Below are 18,102 nucleotides of genomic sequence, written 5' to 3'. Positions count from 1 at the left end.
AATAACATAATAACTGTGTTAATGGCAACAGCTTAAAATAAGTAAAACTTCCCCCAGTTGAGGTGGGATCTGAGGATGTAGCTTGGGAGGAGGTTCCGGCAAATGGGAATTTATTTATTGGGTGTGGGGGGTTGTTTCTCTGCTGATGCTGGGCTGCTGAAGTCCCTCCTGGAGCAGAAAAAAGAGCGGGTCTGGCTGGTTGTGTGGTTTGCATTCAGCAGCAAATGTTTGACCAAAAGACCTTTATTCCAAGTCTGTCTCTGAGTGCCGCCTCTGAGGTGGGTGTGCACACCCCTTGCAGACACCGGGGTGAAGCAGACAGGGTGTGGAAGTTGGTCTAAAAACCCAATTGATGCAAATTTGGATCGTGGAGCTTTTAAGGAGCTGTTGGGACGTGTGGTGAAAGCGTGGCTGCATCAGCTCACCTAGGGGCTTCCAGCACACGTCAACCCCCTCGGCCTCACAGTCTCTGTACACCCCACAGACTGTACCCCCACACCTGGACGTGCACCTGTCTGCTCTCACAGGCACCTGTGCAGCCTGGAATGCCCGCACACAGCCCTGCACCAAACCACACACAGCTGTACTCAGCTGTACCTACACCTGTACACACCCGTGCACATCTGTACTCACCTGCATGTGCATGTACACCTGTGCACACATGTATACACCCTCACGCACACCTGTGCATGCATGTATACACCCTCATGCACACCTGCACACCTGTGCACACAGGTATACACCCTCACACACACCTGTACTTACCTGTACACCTGTGCACATATGTATACACCCTCACACACACCTGTGCACGCATGTATACACCCTCACACACCTGTACACCTGTGCACACATGTATACACCCTCGCACACACGTGTACTTACCTGTTCACACATGTATACCCCCTCATGCACACACCTGTACACCTGTGCACACATGTATACACCCTCACACACACCTGTGCACACATGTATACACCCTCACACACCTGTACAGACCTGTGCACGCATGTATACACCCTCACACACCTGTACACCTGTGCACACATGTATACACCCTCGCACACACCTGTGCACACATGTATACACCCTCATGCACACACGTGTACTTACCTGTGCACACATGTATACACCCTCATGCACACACCTGTACACCTGTGCACACATGTATACACCCTCGCACACACCTGTACTTACCTGTGCACACATGTATACCCCCTCATGCACACCTGCACACACCTGTGCGCCCGGGCCCCGCCCGCCGCAGGCCGCGCCCTCCCCGCGCTCTCGCGAGAGGGGCGGGCCGGTGCCTGCCCGGTGCCTCCCCGGTGCCTGCCCGGTGCCGCCGCCGTTCCCGGCGCGCTCCCGGCGCCGCCGCTGCCCTCGCTGCCATGGCGGCCGCGGGCTGGGCGCCCACCCACGCGCGGGTGACGGTGCTGCGGGCGCGGGGGCTCCGCGCCAAGGCGGCGGCGGGCGGCAGCGACGCGTACGCGGTGATGGCGCTGGGCCGCGACAAGTTCCGCACGTCGGTGGCCGAGCGGTGCCGGGGGGAGCCGCTGTGGCGGGAGGAGGCCACGTTCGAGCTGCCCGCGCGCCCCGCCGCGCTGCGCCTCACGGTGCTGCACCGCGCCCTGGCCGGCGCCGACAAGTTCCTGGGCCGCGCCGAGGTGGATCTGGCGGCGCTGCGGGACGACGGCGACCGGCGGCACACGAGGTGCGACCGAGGGGGACCCTCAGTGTGCGGTGGGGACCGGGGAGAGGTTTGGGGGGAAACCTGAGCGCCCCACCGGCACCAGGGAGAGGGATGCGAGGGCTTCTGTGTCCCACGGGAGCTGGGGAGAAGGATGGAGTGGGTCCTACGGAGGCTGGAGAGGAGGTTTTGGGGGGGGGGGGGGGGGTTCTCTCAGCCCCACGAGGGCCAGGAAGAGGTTTGGAGGGGACCTGTGCACCCCTCGGAGGTCAGGGAGAGTGATGAGGGGGCTTCTGTGCCCCACGGGGGCTGGGGAGGAAGCTGAGAGGGGGCTCTGTGCTCTTCAAGGGTGTGAAGTTGTGTGAGGAGCCCCAGTTCCCCATGGGCTGTTCCTATTCCTCATGGAAACCTCTGTGTGCCACAGGCATGTGTGGATCTGGTGGGAGACCCCTGTGCCCCCATGGGAATCTGTGTGTCCCTCAGACTGGGGGTCACCCTGTGCCCCAGAGGAGTGGGGGGGTCGTGGTGGGGACTCTTGTTCCCCACAGGGCCCCCTGAAGCCCCGTAAGTGCCCACGGGGTGACCCCTCGGGGCAGGGTCCCTCCTGGTGTGGGTGAGCCCCCATAGCTGGAGGCCCGCAGAAAGCTTTTCCAGCCAGTCCTGCCTGGTCCTTGGGTTTGACTTTTAAATGTTTCCGTGTGAGTGCTGACACCGTACAGAGAAAACAGCCAGCCTGACCCCTGAAACCTGCTGTCCTCGGAATGCCGCCTCCTTCCAGCAGGGAATGAGCCTGGGCTCCGCCAGCCGTTTATTTATTTTCCTTAATAAATGCTTAGCACGTGTCAGGGGGATAATTCCGTGTTCCATGGACTGACCCCGCTGCTGTCAGCAGGACTCGGAGCCGGGACGTTCCTGCCCAGCACCAGCTCTGTGTCACACTCGCTGCTTTGAACATAAACACTGGGGCGGTGAAACCCGGGGGTGGTTCCCGGGGGTTTTACTGGGAGTCAGCAGCCTTGTAATGTGCTGGTGACTCACCTTCCTCCTCTGGCTCACCTGAGCACCGGGATGGAGCCGCTTGTCAAGGCTTAATTAGGCCGTGGGTTCATTAAGGCTGTGTCAGACACTGCTGTGTTTACACTGCGGAGCCCCTTGGTCAGCAGAGCTCAGGGCCGGTGCCTCAGGCTCCCGAGCGCGTTCCTTTGTGTCTGGGCAAAGGAAAATTGAGGGGGAGAAAAAATGAAAACACAGCTTTGGTACTCCTGGGGAAATTTCTCATATTTTCAGTTGTTTCCAGCCCTTGATTTCCGGTTTGCAGCCTGTTTTGTTCTTGCTGCCATGGTGATGTGTAGCCATAAAGGATTAGTTTTATTTGGCAGATAGATGCACGTTGATTGACAGGTGCTCGCTAACACAATAAATGCCATTAATGAGATTTTTTGTGGACTGGGGGGTTGTCAGTCCATGATTGCCTTCCAGCCGCCCCCAGGGGTGCCGTGTTCAGCCGGGACTGAGCTGCCTTTGCTGAACACGTTGTTTGCCCGTGGCTCCCAGGGCACACGGGATCAATTGTGGCACCGAAGCCCTGCGAGCACAGGATGCTCCTGGAAATCACGGGTTGGGAACAAAAGTGCCCAGTGCTGGCTCGTGTTAAAGGGGTTGTGATTGCCAGGCTGCTGCAGCTTCAGGGACCGGGCAAAGCCTCAGTCTCCTGATAAAACCCCTTCCCTGGGTGTCTTCTAACTCCAGGTCAGAGCGTCTGACTGTAGCTCAAGCGTTCATTGAGAATCCCAGAATGGACCTTTAAGCTCATCTTGTTCCACCCCCTGCCCCAGGCAGGGACAACTTCCACCAGACCCATTGCTCCAAACTTGCCCTTGAACGTTTTGAGGGACAGGACAGGCACAGCTTCTCCAGGATCAGCACCCTCACAGGGAAGAATTTCTTCCACATTTCCATCTGAAGTGTCTGTAGCAGATTCCTGAATCCATCTCCTTCAGTTATCCCCATTAGTTTTGAATTTCCTCTGGAGCAAATTGCCTTTTCCTGTTCTCATTTGTTGCTCTCAGTACATCCTTGGAGGTTGAAGCACAAATTTGATGGCAAGGGCGCATTTGCATGCTCTGTTTGCTTCCTTTATTTTCCCGTTGCAGCTGGTGAGGAGGAAGAAACCAGCAGTCTCCAGGCAGCCTTTCCTATGGGTTCTGTGGAGTCGGGAATTCTGCAGTTCCATCAACAAACAAAACCATACTGGTGTGCAGTGCTGATAATTCTCTTTGCTGGCTCAAATGTGGTTTGAATGTCACTGAGTGGTGGTTGAGGGCATGTGGGTGGTGGGATTGTGGTTTGGGATGCCCTGGGCACGCCTCACACAGAGCTTGACGTTCTGGAGCCGTGTTTGGGGAGGGAGAGGGCTCTGTCTGAGCAATGCCCTTCCTGGTGCGTGCCAGTCACGAGCCTGGAGGGGTGAGTGGAAATCCCCCGCAGTCTGTAAGGCTTGGGTTGGCTCTCTGGTGCTGATTAGGGGTTCCTTGGCTTAAGAGGCATTAAGGAGCTGGAATGAAAGGTATGAGGGCGTGGGACCGTGTGCAGCTCCGAGGCTGCTGCTCTCGCTCCCACTTCAAAGCCGTGGCCTCTGCGAGTGTCAGGAGGAGAGATGAAAGGGCAGAGGAGAGTGGCTGAGCTGAAATACAGGAATTCCATGTCGTGTTTCTGTTTTTTCTCCTTTTTTTTAACCCTTCCTGATCTGGGTTTTAAATCAAATCTTACAAATAACTTTCTGTTTACGATAAGGAATGTTTTCCTTGGCACCTGGGGCTGTGACCATGACGTCGTCATAAGATTAAAGGTGTTCTTTTCCTACACTGTGGGCTGATTTGATTTTTCAGCCATAAGCACCCTCTGTGCTCTCAATTACTGGTGGTAAAAGAAACCTCCTTGTTGCTGCAGGTGGTACAAGCTTCGCTCCAAACCGGGGAAGAAGGAAAAAGAGAGAGGGGAGATCGAGGTGGATATCCAGTTTATGAGGAGCAACATGACAGCCAGCATGTTTGATCTGTCCATGAAGGACAAGCCCCGCTCTCCCTTTGGGAAGCTCAAAGACAAGCTCAAGGGCAAGAGGAGCAGCGGCCTCTCGGACACGGCGTCGGCGATCGTCCCCAGCACAACCCACTCCCCCGCTGACAGCGAGGATGAGGCCGTCGAGAAGGAGAAGAAGAAATCCAAGTTCAAAGCGCTGTTCTCCAAGCCCGGCCTGCAGAAGACGTCCCTGTCGCAGTCGCTGTCGGTGCTGCCCACGCAGCAGCCCGTCACCCCGAGGGTTCGGCTGCGGCCCAGCGACTTCCAGCCGCAGTGGGACGAGGAGGAGTCCGAGACCTCTCCGACCTCAGAACGTGAGTATTGGCACTCGCTGGGCACAGAGCCTTCCTCCAAAGGGTCGTTCACGCTTTCCACAGCACTCGTTAAATTCTTCTTTCTGAACAAATTTGTAGGAAGTCCCTCCTGGTACTGAGGCTGTCAGTAGTGTCAGGGAAAAGGTTGTTCTTGCATCTTGAATTTCTCCCTGGTTTTTTTTTTCCAGGATCCTTTGAAAATGCCCTGGAAGAGAAGCCAGCTCCTTCTCCTCTGTTCAAATCTCGTAAACCAGCGTTTTTGGACAGTAGGCAGCTCACCCAAGGAACCACTAACCACACCAAAAAGGATGGGCTCTCTTTGTTCAGCGGCCTTAAATCCAAAAGCGATCCCGTCTCCAAGTCCAGTCTGTGCATCAATGGCAGTCACGTTTATATGGAAGAGACCACGACAAAGGACAAGACTCCAACCTCCTCCCCCTCTCCTCACAACCTCAGGAGGAAGCAGCTCTTTGCCTCAGAGGAGAACCTGTCCTCCAGGTCCACTAAATCACCTGAAGAGATGGGAAGAACCTCTCCTGGTCAGGCTTTCTCTGGGTGCACATCCTTGGAGACCTTCAAATCCATGACTTTGCCATCATACAAACTCCTCAGCAGCGAGGAGCACCTGGACACCAGCGTTCCACCGAGCGTCGAGGCTGTTAGAGAGACCAAAAAACCAGACCACAAAAAGTCTGCCTTGCTGTCCCTGGTCACTGGGAAGAAGGAAACGCTGAAGCCCAGCGATGCTGAGATTATTCCCGACAGGACCCTGCAGAGTGAGGAAAACACAATTCCAGAGGAGAAGAGTGAAGAGGAGGCCAAATGCCCCGAACCCCCAGCAGATGGGGGAGGAGGGAGCCCGTCAGGAGACGCTCACCATGGGGAGGACGCCGTCACAACCAAGCAGCTGCTCAGCCCTCGTGAGGAGGAACGGAAACCCGAGAAAGCTGCGCCAGCCAAGACCAAAGCTGTGAAACCCAGGTGAGTCCCAGCTGCTGCCAGGGGGCAGGAGGGGCAGTGGTGGTGGCAGGTGGCAGTGGGCTGTGTCCTGCCACACCTGAGCTCAGGTGCTGCTCTGTGCATACCTGCAGGTTTTACGCTGGCGTTGGGCGCTTTGATAGCAAATAACAACTCCCAGGTTCTTTCTCAATGTGAAAAAAAGATGGATATGGGGAGCTCCTTGTAAGTGATGCTGAAATAGTGGTTCTCTAGTGCAGGCACCTGTGCAGGTACTGTAGGGTGATTTTTCTTGCTGGATCTCTTGCACAAACTAACTCTGTCTGAGCTGTGTGACTGCAGCCTCCCCAGGGTCTGAAATGCCCGTTCTAACATCTCTGCTTTCCTCTTCTCTACTTGGCTGTGGTCTTCCAGAGGGTAGCCTTGGAGCCCTTGGAGCCCTTCTGCTTTTGGCATCGTTCACAGCAGCACAAAGGGATTTTGTGTGGATTTGTACACAAGGCTTTTTCGGAAATTCTGCTCCTTTTTCCTTCATACACACATATATATAAATTGTGTTTGGAGTTTTATATATATATATATATATATATATATATATAGGTGTGCCCTACTAATAAGGCTGTGTTTTGTGTATGTCCCTAACTCCTCATTTTCAGTGCTTCTCAAGTTTAAATTTCTTGCCTGTGCAGTGTTTTCCGTACTAACAAACCTGCTTGGGGTGCAAAGAGACGGTGCTTAAAGCAGCAAAACCAAGCTCTGCAGCAGAAGAGTTCTGACATAAGTCCAGTGCTTGGTAAAGATGCAGTTCAGGATATAAAGTCTCGCAGACAGGGGGACCTCTCTCTGAGGTCTCTTTAAAGTATGGTTCATCTCCAGTGGCAGAGCTGATGGAGGCTGGTGCTGAAGCTTGTCTGTTCCTGCCTCGTGTTGCATCTGCAAGTGACATCCGAGTTTTTTGTCCCTTTTTGCAGACTGGGCCTGTCTCCAGAGGACGAACCCAAAGCCACACTTCCTACTCTTGCACCTGACCCTCTCCCTGCTTTTCTCTCTGTGCACCGTATCAGCAGTGCAAATAATCCTTTTATTTCTAAAGTGGGGCAGACAGTCCAAGTGCCAGACTCTAAAAACATCACCAGTTCTCCTGCCTCTCTCGCTGCTCCTGCTTTCGCTGCAGAGCTTTGGAATGACAAGAACCCCTTTACTCCTGAGTGGGACAGGGCATCCAGAGCCCTGGATCCCAACAGCATCACCCGTTTCCCTTCATCCCATCATCCTGCAGCGTCTGTTCCCAAAGCTCCTCGTCCTGGGCCAGTCTCTGCTAGGGGCAATAATCCTTTTGCTGCTGACTGGGGGCAAGGTCCCGAGGGCTCTGACACAGAGGCTTCCCGGGGTCTCTCTGGCCCACCCACACCTTCTGTCCCCTCTGGCTGTCATTTCAATGACAATAATCCCTTCGTGTCCAAGCGTGGGGGACAGCCAGTGCCAGGTTCCCAGGCTGTCGCTGGTTCTTCCCCTTCCTGCCTTCCTGGTGGTGAGGACTGTTCCTCTGCAGGACGCCCTGGTCCTGGTGCTTCAGGGGGCTCTTCGGATGTGGCTTTAACCAGGGATGTCACAGCTGTGCCAGACCCTCTTGGCACCTTGTCTGACCCCCCTGCTGGCCTCCCTGGGCTGGCTCCAGAGCTGCACTGTGATTCTCCCCAGCTTCAGCCTGAGGATTCTTTGGAAAGCAGTGAGCCAGGCAATGCGAAATCTAAGTCCTTTGTCCTTGGTGGATGGCAGGGTGTTACATCAGGTGATGCAGGTTTGGGTGGGCAGGAAGGGGGAGAGCAGCACTCGGGTTCCAGTGGAAGGTTACGGACGGGTTCAGGGGCAGCAGGAGAGGGAGCAGGGTTTGGGGGCGAGCTGGGAGCAGGGGGTTACCCATCGACAGAGCTCTCTGGTGACAGCACACATCCCACCTGGAGCAGGGATGGAACAGCTGTGGAGGTCACTGGTGTAAACACGGAGCCCTGCACGAGGGGTGACAAAGGTTTTGTGTCTCTCTCCAAGTCCAGTGACAGCCTCGTGCCAGAGGCTGACCAGGCACCGTCCCCCAAGAGCGAGCTCAGGGAGAAGCAGGAGAGCTGTGGTGGAGAGCGATGGGTGGAATGTGTGCCCATGGTAGAGCCCCAGGCAACTCCACTTGCTGGAAATGAGTCACTTTCTCCAGTCAAACCAACCCAGAGAGCCTGCCCGGTGTCCCCTCGGGACTCGGGTACAGGAGGGGCTGGCAGCGAGATCCTTGTCCCACCAAGGCCAGCCCCACGGCTCGCTGCACTGCTGAGGAAATGCCCACCCATTTCCCAGGCTGAGCTAAGGGGTGATGTCCCTGCTTCAGGTGATGGTGTGAAATCCACACCAGGGCTTCTGTTACTGGGTGATGAAGCCTCAGCTGCTCGTGGGTGCCTCCCTCAAAGCGGCTCCTTGGAGACTGTCACCCCTCCAGTGACACCCAGAGGTAACAGCAGTGACAGGCCTTTAAAACAGGAAGGTGATGACCATTTATCTGTCAGTCTCACAAATCTCAAGTCTGCCATTCCTGTTCCCGGAGACCGGGGCTCGAGACTGGCCAATCTTCCAGCGATCCCAGAGGGAGGCTCTGATGACGAGCTGCTGGGGGACTGTCAGGAGGGCTGTGGGGTCACTGCAGGTGGTAAAGGTGCTTTACAGACTGGAGAGCAGCCCCGAGGTCTGACACCTTTGCACGGAGAACAAAGAGAGCTCTCTGATAGCTCCGCTGCAGCCCTGGTGATCCCGGCTGCTCTGGGAGGAGGAGGAGCTGTTCCTGGTGCCTGTAAGCCAGGGAGTTCAGCCGTGCTGCCTGCTGGAGTGGGTGCTCCCAGGGTCTGTGTCCAGGGAGCTGACTCAGGCTTAGGTGTGACGTCTCATTCCAGGGAGTGCAGTGGTCATTTTGAGAAACAAGAGCTGGAAAGGAGTGCAGGTGTTGAGGAGCGTGCAGAGTGTGACTTCTCTGAGCCTTCTGCTTCCTCTTCCTCCCTGTCAAGTCCTTGCCAGCCCTACTCTTCCTCTCATTCCCTTCTCTCTGACACCCCAAATCGTAGAGCAGAGTCTCCGAAAAAGCCAGCAGCCGAGGGCTTCGCAGATAAAGCGGGAAATTCGGGCAAGAAGAAACTTCTCCAGGCACGGGTTTCACCCTCTGAAACGTTCCCTAACCAAACCCCATGGGGTGGTGAAACCGTGTCTCCCAAGCACAGGTGAGACCATGTGGGGATCCCAGCAGGTACCTCTGTGCAGGGGTGAGCTTTGCTTTGCTTTGTGGGTGCAGATCTGTCTCTGCAGCTGCTGGATCTGACCGGGATCAGACAGCCCTGACTTCCTTCGGGGCCTGGATTTGTCAGGGCCTGGGTCCTGTCCCCCAGTGCGGGGTTGCTGCTGGCTCCAGGAGGATCTGTGCAGCTCCTCAGGGTGCTGAGCGGAGTGGGTGCTCATCAGAGCTCTTAGGGGAGCCATTAGGGAAAGGGCAGGTGGAATAGAGTCATGAATACCAGTTGGGAAAATGGACTGGGATTGAGCTGTTTGTCAGACACGGGAGAATGGTCACCCTGATAAATGGGGCTGCTTCATTTCCTGGCTGAGTTGGGCTCCTCAGCGTGATCACCACAAGTGATACAGCTCAGGCTGCTCCTGAAGATGCAGCTCCTGCTGTGTGGGAGTGCTGCCACTGACCTTTCAGCCCTTGAGACTTCACCTGCACAACTCTGCCTGGGATCTAGGACACCTCTGGGCCAGTGTTTGCTGAAACAGAAGTAAAATTTTCTTCCTGTGTTAAAATTGGTGTTGTAAGTCCTGCTCAGGCAAGTAACGACAGCACTTCTTCGCAGCTCGTGGTGTCAGTTCAGACTGGAAAAGGCCTAATGCTTGTCTTGGGATAGCAGAAGTATTTGATCTGTTGTAAGACCACAAATATGTTCTGATTAGGAAAGTCGGGCTGAAATACCAGTGCCTGAGGGATCAGAGTAGCTGCCCTGTGCTCTGTCTGCTCGTGTAGCCCGACACGGCTTTTCTTCCATGACACACACGGGATGTATTTCCCTTCCTGCTGCTGCTTTATCTCCAATGCCTTAAGTCAATAAAGATAGTAGAGAACTGGAAAATACTTACAAAACCCCTGTGGCTTAGAAATACCTTGTCTTCCTGAAGCTGAATCTCTTTTCTCTCAGGAGATAGAGCAGGGAGGGAATCTCCCCCAATTTCTTGCTGTATTTGTTTTAGTGTAAAGATCTGTGTCATGCTGGTGTTACGTCCTGCATAAACAACAGAAACATTTCTTTTCCTGTTGCAGACTCCATCCCGTGAAGCCAATGAATGCCATGGCAAACAAGCCTCAGAGTAAGAACCTGAATGTCATCAGCACCATGAATGAAAAGCTGCTGGAAATGAGTGTGAAGGTATGGAGGGAAGTGGCACTTCCACTGCCTAAGCTTTGATTTAATTGAAGAGTTTGTGTATTCCGGATAGCTGGGACATGAACTTTCTTTTGGTCAGCTCCCAAGTGTGGGGACAGTCCTTAAATGCTCATTTTCTTGCAGACTGGTCTCTAATAGAGTTGGTGCTGGTGTTTTGTGGAGGAGGTTCTCAGGCACAGCCACTTCCTCGGAGTGTAGTCGTGCAGTTGGGACCAGCACTGGGACTGAGAGGAGCTTTCAGCATAATCCTGGCCTCAGAGGAGACCTCCAGGCTTGAGGCATAGCTTACCTGCCACGTTGATCTGAATGGCTGGGAGCATCCCCTGGTCAGCAGGGAAAATCCCGGGTCCCCTTATTGTCCCTTGGGGTTTTTTTGGGGAAATAGAGAAGTTAGAACTGAAATAATGGCAGTGCCTCCTTCTGGTGTGAGGGGAGAGGATGTGAGTTAAGGGATTCAAACTGACACGCTGCTGTTTCAGGGGAGTTGAAAACTTGCAGTGGGTGTCGTGGTGCTCTGGTTCCACCTAAACTGTGTGATGCACCACAGGAGCCTCTTGTGCTCACACTCCCTGCCTGGGCAGTGTTCTGGGAGCTGCAGGAATCAACGGAAGTTGCCCAGTACCTCTCAAGTTCCTTAAGGGTTAAAAACAGACTTTTCAAAGAAATAGGAGGAAACACCAAAGGCCTGGGTGGGTGTTTCTTGCTGTTTAACCTTAATTTGGCTTTACCAGTCTGTATTTAAGCAGCTGGTTTAAGCTTTAGGAGGTTTGTTGAAGCAGCAGCTGTCACAGTGCTGCTCTGTGTGTTCTGTTGCTGCTTTGGAATGCCCTGTGTCTGCACTGACCCTGCTTTCCCTCCCTCCCTCCCCAAGAAATACGATCCCTCAGACCCTGCCTATGCGTATGCTCAGCTGACACACGATGAGCTGATCCAGCTGGTGCTGAAACAGAAGGATACCATTACCAGGAAGGACCTCCAAGTGCGGGAGCTCGAGGACTACATCGACAACCTGCTTGTCAGAGTCATGGAAGAAACCCCAAACATCCTCCGTGTTTCCATGTCTGGGAACAAAAAGGCTGGGAAGATGTGAAGGGTCTCGGGATGTCGGTGAACAAGGACTGAATTCCCACCAGAGGAGTGTGAGGAGCTGGTGTGGAGCAGGTGGTACCGGTTGTGCTGCCCACAGAAAATGACCTTTTTCCTGTTTCTGCCTTGAGCAACTCTCAGATTGATTAATAGTTCCATCAGGTGTTGTAATGAAGTTGCCTTATCATATTTATTTTTTGTTTTCTTCCCATTATTTGGGAAGATCAGGCATTAATCCAAAGGCTGGTTGTGATGTGAAGGAGGAGGGTTTTTGATGTGTTTTGCTTCCCAGCAAGGCGCTGATGATCCTTTAGGAAGATGTTTTTAACTGGTTTTGTTTTGTAGCAGCTTTGATAGATCAGTTACTTTTCTTTCCACATCTGAAGTTGTAGTGCAATATAAATCCTTGTACAGTAGAGCTTGAGGATTTGATTGCTTCTAAAGTAATAATTAACTACACTGGAGAAGTCCAAAGATGTCCCAGCTTCAGACCTGGGCTGTAATTTAAAAGGAATTAATGCCCTGAATGTTGACCATAAGTTGACCAAATCTCAGTTCATCTCACCAAGTGGACATTCCCAAGAGTTCTCCAAGGGCAAGTTTACAGGTTTTTTGGAGTAGGAGACGTTGAGGTTCACGGTACGTTTCTACCATAGAAATGGCATCAATGAATTTGGGCCAAAGGTACATTTTAAATCAGAAGTTGTTCTCTTGGTGTCTTAAAATTTCTGCTTTGGAGGTCGTTCAGAGGAGGCAAAGGCCCCCTGGCTCTGCTCGGTGCTCTGCAGCAGGCCTGGGTCTCACATCTTGTGCCGTGTGGGAGTTCTGTGACCATTTCCCTTTTACATTGAATTCATTAAATATAAACCCCTTGGATTTTGGAGCTGGGGCTCACCTTGAATGCCCTCCAAAGGTGATCAGTCTTGCAGTGCTTTTTTCTGTCATTCCTTGCACAGCCCAGAGAGGGGAGGGAGCGCTGGGGCTCCCATCTGCTCTGGCTCCTTGGGGCTGGCTGCTCACAGTGGGAGGAAAACCTCGTGTAGCTGAGGGGTGCTGGTGTTGCTGGAGAATCGATACCTTTGGTAGGGTCTCAGTGGATTCAGGGATTTCTCCTCCCCATCCCGTCAGACAGCGGGAACAGCTCTTTGCTGGTGAGCAGCCACCACGGCTTCCCCCACTGAAAACTACATGGGGCTTTGTTTTGGTGAGCTCTTGGCAAAGACCTAAAAAAAAATCAGATGCCTTTTTGCACCTCTGGGATTTACCAGGGTAGGGAGAGTCCATAAAAGGCTTAGAAGGAAGTTGGAATACCAACAGAGTGGAAGCAAAGGACCAAAGCTTCATGAGGACCAAAGCTTAAAGCTTTCCAGCCTGAGTTCTGTGGAAATAAACACTCCTACCTTTGGAAGTTTTATTGGGTCACTTCTGGCTCAGGGGTGAGTTCCAACTCAGTTTTCCTACAGCAAAGCACTTTATGGAGGGACTGGAGCAGCTGGATGGACTCTCACCCTGTGAGCAGTCTGCTTACAATTGTCATAAACCACTGGAAGCGACTGGAGACCTCAATACTGTATTTTTGTAGCAAAGAGCAGTTTAATATATTTTCACGGAGATGTAAACATTTATTAGAAAAATCAAAAAAATGCTGTTAATGACATTTTTATTCCTGTAAACTGACCTGCTACCAAAGTCCAGAGCTTTTCTGGCAGAGCTGTCCCTCAGGGGCAGGCTGACCTCAAACAAGCCTTAGGAGTTGAGAGTCTTCCAAGACTTCAGGTACTTCTATCTCATTTTAGTGTTATTTGAGCAGTGGAGGCATTCTCTCTTTTCTCCTGTCCCCTCTGCTCTGAACAAAGGGTCCGAAACGCAGGCGGCCCTGGTGGTGGTGGTGAAATCCTGAGTGGTGCTGCTTGGCCTTGCTGAAACTGCTGCTGTTGCTTCTTGTGCCTTCCCGAGTGAGGAAGATGAAGGATTGATTTGTTTCCTCCTTGTGCCTCGGGGGATCTCTGGACAGAGGATCCTGTACCTCACTGATAAATTTGTATTTTAGACTTTATTCCACAGCTTTCCGATGTTCTGGGTCAGAGAGGAAACCCTGTTGTGCCCTGGAACAGCGACTCAGCGGGTAAGAAACCCACACTGGTGTTACTGGTCACTGTAACTGGGCACAGGGGAGCAGGACTGGGCTCGCTCTAGGACAGTCCGGGTCCGATGGCTGCCGGCTGCTGGTGGCACCTCGGGGTGTGCGACGCTTTTGGAGCCTGGGTCTCACGGAACTGGCCTCGTGTGCATCACCGCTGCACAGAACCAAAGCAATAACGTGTGCTTGTAGCAGAGATGAAGCCTTAAAACCTCTAACACCCTCCCCTGGCAGCCTTTTTCTGCCAGCTCCAGCCGTGTCTGTTGGGATGGACTCCGAGCTGTGCAAGGCTCTTGTCCTGGGGTTGTTCTCTCCAGTGGCTGCAGCTGTGGAGCCTCTTCCCGAGCAGACCCAGCGCTGGGGGGGACACAGGGGGGCCACAGGGGGGTCACAGTCCTTGACTTCCCCAGCTCCAAAAGCATTGCACAACCCTCATACCTCGTTTTTATTGGCAATACTTGTTAAAGCCTTCCTTCAGTGTGGGGGGACTGCCATTTTACATCCTCAAGGGCCTTAAGAATCAAATATATTGTTTTATTATTGAAGGATCTGAGTGCATGTTCCCTGTTTGTACTCTCTGCTTTTAGCCCAGGTACTGTTTGTTTTTAAACACCTTTTGGTTTTACGGAACACTACAATAAAAATACCTTAAATCCAGTGTTCTGATCACTGTGTCTTTGTTCTGAAATAGTTTCAAAAGGGCCTCGTCCCCTCCTTGTGACCAGCTCCGCTCATCCTCCAGCTATTTTGGGGCTGGTTTCATCCCTGCAGCGATCCATGCAGGAACTTCCTGGTGAGCACCTCGCAGGGTGGGGAAACCTGACGGACGGGCTCGTCCGCATCTGTAGAATCGAGAGTTTCTGTAAAGCACAAACAGTGACCGTGTGAAACATTCTCGGCCCGCAGCGAAGTGACCCCGGCGCTGGTCCCTGATGGCAGCACTGGCCTCAGATTGCGGGGATGATGGAAAGAGGAGGAGGAGGCGGAGGAGGCAATCAGCCTCCCGCAGGCGGGGCCACTCCGCCTCCAGCCTGCCTTGGCTGCAGGAGCCCTGAGCGCGGTTGCCGCCCTGATCCTCCGCGGCGACAGGCGCCGGGGGCCCCCGAGCCGGGCTGATGTGCGGTTCCCCGCCGAGGAGGACGCGCCGTCCCCTCGGAGCCGCCGCCCTCCGCAGGCCCCGGGGCCTCCTGCCCGGCGGAACTCGCGGGGGCGGAACGCAGCGAGCGCGGGCGGCGCCTCGGCCGGGCGGGCGAGGGGAGGCACCGCGGGCTGTGCCGCTATTGGTGGGCTGGGGCCGGGCGGCGCCGCTATTGGCTGTTGGTGGTGCGCCCGCCCCGGCGCTCCCCCAGCGCGGCGGCGGCGGCGATGGCGGCGCGGGGCCGGTGCCCCGAATGCGGGTCGGCGGCGCTGGTGGAGGACGCGCACTACGCGCAGCAGCAGCTGGTCTGCGCCGCCTGCGGCTGCGTCCTCGCCGAGGGGCTCCTCACCACCACCTACACCGAGGAGGAGCATCTGCGGGGTGCGGCACTGGAACCGGGAGCGTCCGGGCGCGGGGTGGTGCAGAACCGACCGTGCGAAGCGCGTTTGGGCCTCTCTGAGTCGGTCCGGGAAGCGAAGCGCTTTCCTGAGCTGTGTCTCGGTGCACGGGGCTCTCCCGGTGCCCGCTGGGCACTGTCGGGTCAGAGAGGCCGCTTCCTCTCCCTCCGTCCCCCCGAACACCATCAGGGTTTTCCATCATGGGGCACACCCGCAGCACTTCCCTGCCAGGGTTTAGGCTTGGAGCCGGTGATGAACTTTTAATTTAAAGTGTGGAATCGCTTATTATTAAATGAAATTATTAACATCTCATTTAAACCTCTTAGAAGAGCTTTAAGTGCAGTGGAGCAGCCCCGAGGCCATTGCCTGGCTCTGTCTGTGGAGAAGGCATGGCTCGGAGGAGATCCCACAGCTCAGTGTTGCCTGTGCTGCTCTAACTCAGGGCCCTCAAACAGTTCTGATTGTTGGAATCCGGTTCTGTGGGCATCTGGTTGCCGCAGAGCCAAACGACTCTGTCCCCTGGATTCCCTGCAAGACTGACTGATCCAACCCTGTTTTCCAGAGGTGGCCTATTCCCAGAGCACTGGCCAAAAGGAGCAGCTGAGCCGCTGCCTGCAGCGAGGTAAGAGCAGTTCCTCCACACCCCGATCCTCCTGGCTGCTGCTCCAATTTGTTTCTAATGGTAAAAAAGTGTTAAAAACCCTTCGGAGCTGGCGGCAGAGTGGGGGGAGGGCAGTCGGTGCTGCATCCAGCCGGTGCCTCCCCTGCCCTGAGGGCCTGGGAGGTGTTTTAGTGCCATCTGTGGGGCTGCTTGTGCCCGTGCCGGGGCTGGGTGAACGCTGCCTGCTGCAGTTCTGAGGAGAAATTGCTTGATCCGATGTCTGAGGGCAGCGTCTTCCCGCAGGGATCCGGCGGGTCCAGGACCTCTGCAAAGTCCTGCAGCTCCCAGCAGTGTTTGAGGAAACGGCCGTGTCCTACTTCCAGAGGGCTCTGCAGCTCCCCGCCTTCCACCTGGTCAGCCTGGAGAAGAAGGAGCTGCTGGGGGGCTGCTGCGTGTTCGTGACGTGCCGCCAGCACAACTGGCCCCTGACCATGGGCACCATCTGTTCCCTCCTGTACGCGAAGCAGGACCTGTTCGCCAGCGTCTACCTGAGCCTGCAGAAGGAGCTGGGGCTCTCCGTGCCCGCCCTGAGCCTGGCAGACCTGGTGACAACGCACCTGAACAGGTGATGGGGCCCCTTCCAACCATTTCGCAGCCCTTGTTTGTCTTGGGTGGGTGGAGAGGCCGAAATGTGGCTGTGGGCAGGGCTGAGGTGTGACACAGATGTGTGTGCTCAAGCTGGGCTGCCTTTTGTCCCTCCCTTGTCACACCTGGGCTGTCATCCTCATCCTTCCCCGTTCTCCTCAGTTTGGAGAGGGCAGAGAGATGCTCAGGGAGGCACCATGAATCACAGAATCCCAGAGTCACTGAGGTTGGAAAAGATCTCTGAGGCCATCGAGTCCAACCCGTGCCCGATGCCCACCTTGTCACCCAGCCCAGAGCACTGAGTGCCATGTCCAGGCCTTCCTTGGACACCTCCAGGAATGGGCACTCCAACACCTCCCTGACAGCAATTCCAATGCCTGAGAAGCCTTTCCATAAAGAAATTCCTCCTGATGTCCATGAGCAGCAGCCCGTGGCAGGAGCAGGGTGTGTTTGTCCCAAAGGCCCCCCTGGAGCCTGGTGTCTCAGGTTTCCCCTGACCGTGGCCTCTTTGCTCCCGCAGCTTCCGGCTGTTCCAGCCCGCGGCCAACGTCCCTGCGCCGTTCCTGGAGGACAAGGAGAAGCTGTTGGCCCGGACCATGGGCATTGTGGAGCTGGCCAGCGAGACGTGGCTGGTCACCGGCCGGCACCCCGTGCCCATCGTCACGGCCGCAGTGTTCCTGGCGTGGCAGTCGCTGCGGCCCGGCCCGCGCCTCTCCTGCCCCTTGGCGCGGTTCTGCCGCCTGGCAGGGGTGGATCTGCCCCCGCCAGCCCACCTCAGGCTGAAGGAGCTGCTGGAGATCCTGCTGGGAATGGCCTCCCAGCTCTCCTGGCTGCGCGGCTTCACCTTGGACAAGAAAACGGTGGTGAAGCACATTGGGGACCTGCTGCAGCACCGGGTGTTCCTGCTGAAAAACGCCTTCAGCCAGCAGGACGGGGAGGAGCAGCACGACACAGCCCCGGGCCACAGCTCCCCAGGCCAGGACTCCGTGGGCCAGGGCTCCCTGGATAAGAACTCCCCGGATAAGGACTCCCCAGGCCAGGATTCCCCAGGCCAGGGCTCTCCCAGCTCTCCTCCGGTGGCACAGAAAGGCTGTCCCGTGGCAGGGAAACGCCAGCGTGGGGGCACCCTGAGGCCCCTGCTCCCACCCTGCCTCATCCACCCGAGGAAGAGACTGCGTCCGGCAGCTCCGAGCGCTCCGGACTCGGCTGCCACGGGCGATGAGCCCATCTCGGACACTGAGATCGAGCAGTACCTGCGGAGCCCTGAGGAGATCCGGGCCTTCAGGAAGGCCAAGGCCTGGCTGTGAGGGTGGCCATGGCCCAGAGGATGGTGCTGCCAGGGAGAGTTTTGGGACTAAAAGTGTGAAGCCCACCAGGGACAGAGTGAGTGTGCTGCAGTGACAGTCACCCAGGGAATGAGGCCGTGGGGAGGGAGCAGGCTGGGTCCTCCTCAATATGCTGGACCAAAATGGAGCTTTTTATGGAGTGACTGCTTCAGGTCATGTTACATTTCTGTTATAAATAAATAAAGGTGCAGGTGCCAGGTTTTCCAGGGCAGGCACGAACTTCTCATTCTTCAGCAGAATGAC

The 18,102-nt window shown here is 55.3% G+C and overlaps 2 protein-coding genes across 3 annotated transcripts; both read left to right on the top strand.

Annotated features, from left to right (window-relative positions):
* The first annotated feature begins 1,331 nt into the window (after window positions 1-1,331).
* On the top strand, window positions 1,332-14,388 carry RAB11FIP1 (RAB11 family interacting protein 1). 2 transcript variants are annotated; one of them, XM_048287453.1, is made up of 6 exons: window positions 1,332-1,714; window positions 4,640-5,082; window positions 5,271-6,063; window positions 7,011-9,293; window positions 10,382-10,487; window positions 11,377-14,388. In XM_048287453.1, the coding sequence occupies exons 1-6, from the start codon at window positions 1,392-1,394 to the stop codon at window positions 11,593-11,595; spliced, it is 4,167 nt and encodes a 1,388-aa protein (XP_048143410.1). In that variant the 5' UTR covers window positions 1,332-1,391; the 3' UTR covers window positions 11,596-14,388. The 2 variants fall into 2 exon arrangements, with proteins under 2 accessions (XP_048143410.1, XP_048143411.1); XM_048287454.1 differs by lacking the exon at window positions 7,011-9,293.
* Window positions 14,389-15,070: 682 nt separating this feature from the next.
* On the top strand, window positions 15,071-18,078 carry BRF2 (BRF2 RNA polymerase III transcription initiation factor subunit). The gene is made up of 4 exons (XM_048287435.1): window positions 15,071-15,250; window positions 15,830-15,889; window positions 16,172-16,493; window positions 17,034-18,078. Exons 1-4 carry the CDS (start codon window positions 15,097-15,099, stop codon window positions 17,818-17,820), a joined length of 1,323 nt encoding a protein of 440 aa, XP_048143392.1. The 5' UTR covers window positions 15,071-15,096; the 3' UTR covers window positions 17,821-18,078.
* Window positions 18,079-18,102: the final 24 nt, after the last annotated feature.

This window comes from Corvus hawaiiensis, chromosome 27, assembly GCF_020740725.1.
Source record: "Corvus hawaiiensis isolate bCorHaw1 chromosome 27, bCorHaw1.pri.cur, whole genome shotgun sequence".
Lineage (NCBI taxonomy): Eukaryota > Metazoa > Chordata > Aves > Passeriformes > Corvidae > Corvus > Corvus hawaiiensis.
This window is presented reverse-complemented; position numbering and strand designations above follow the sequence as displayed.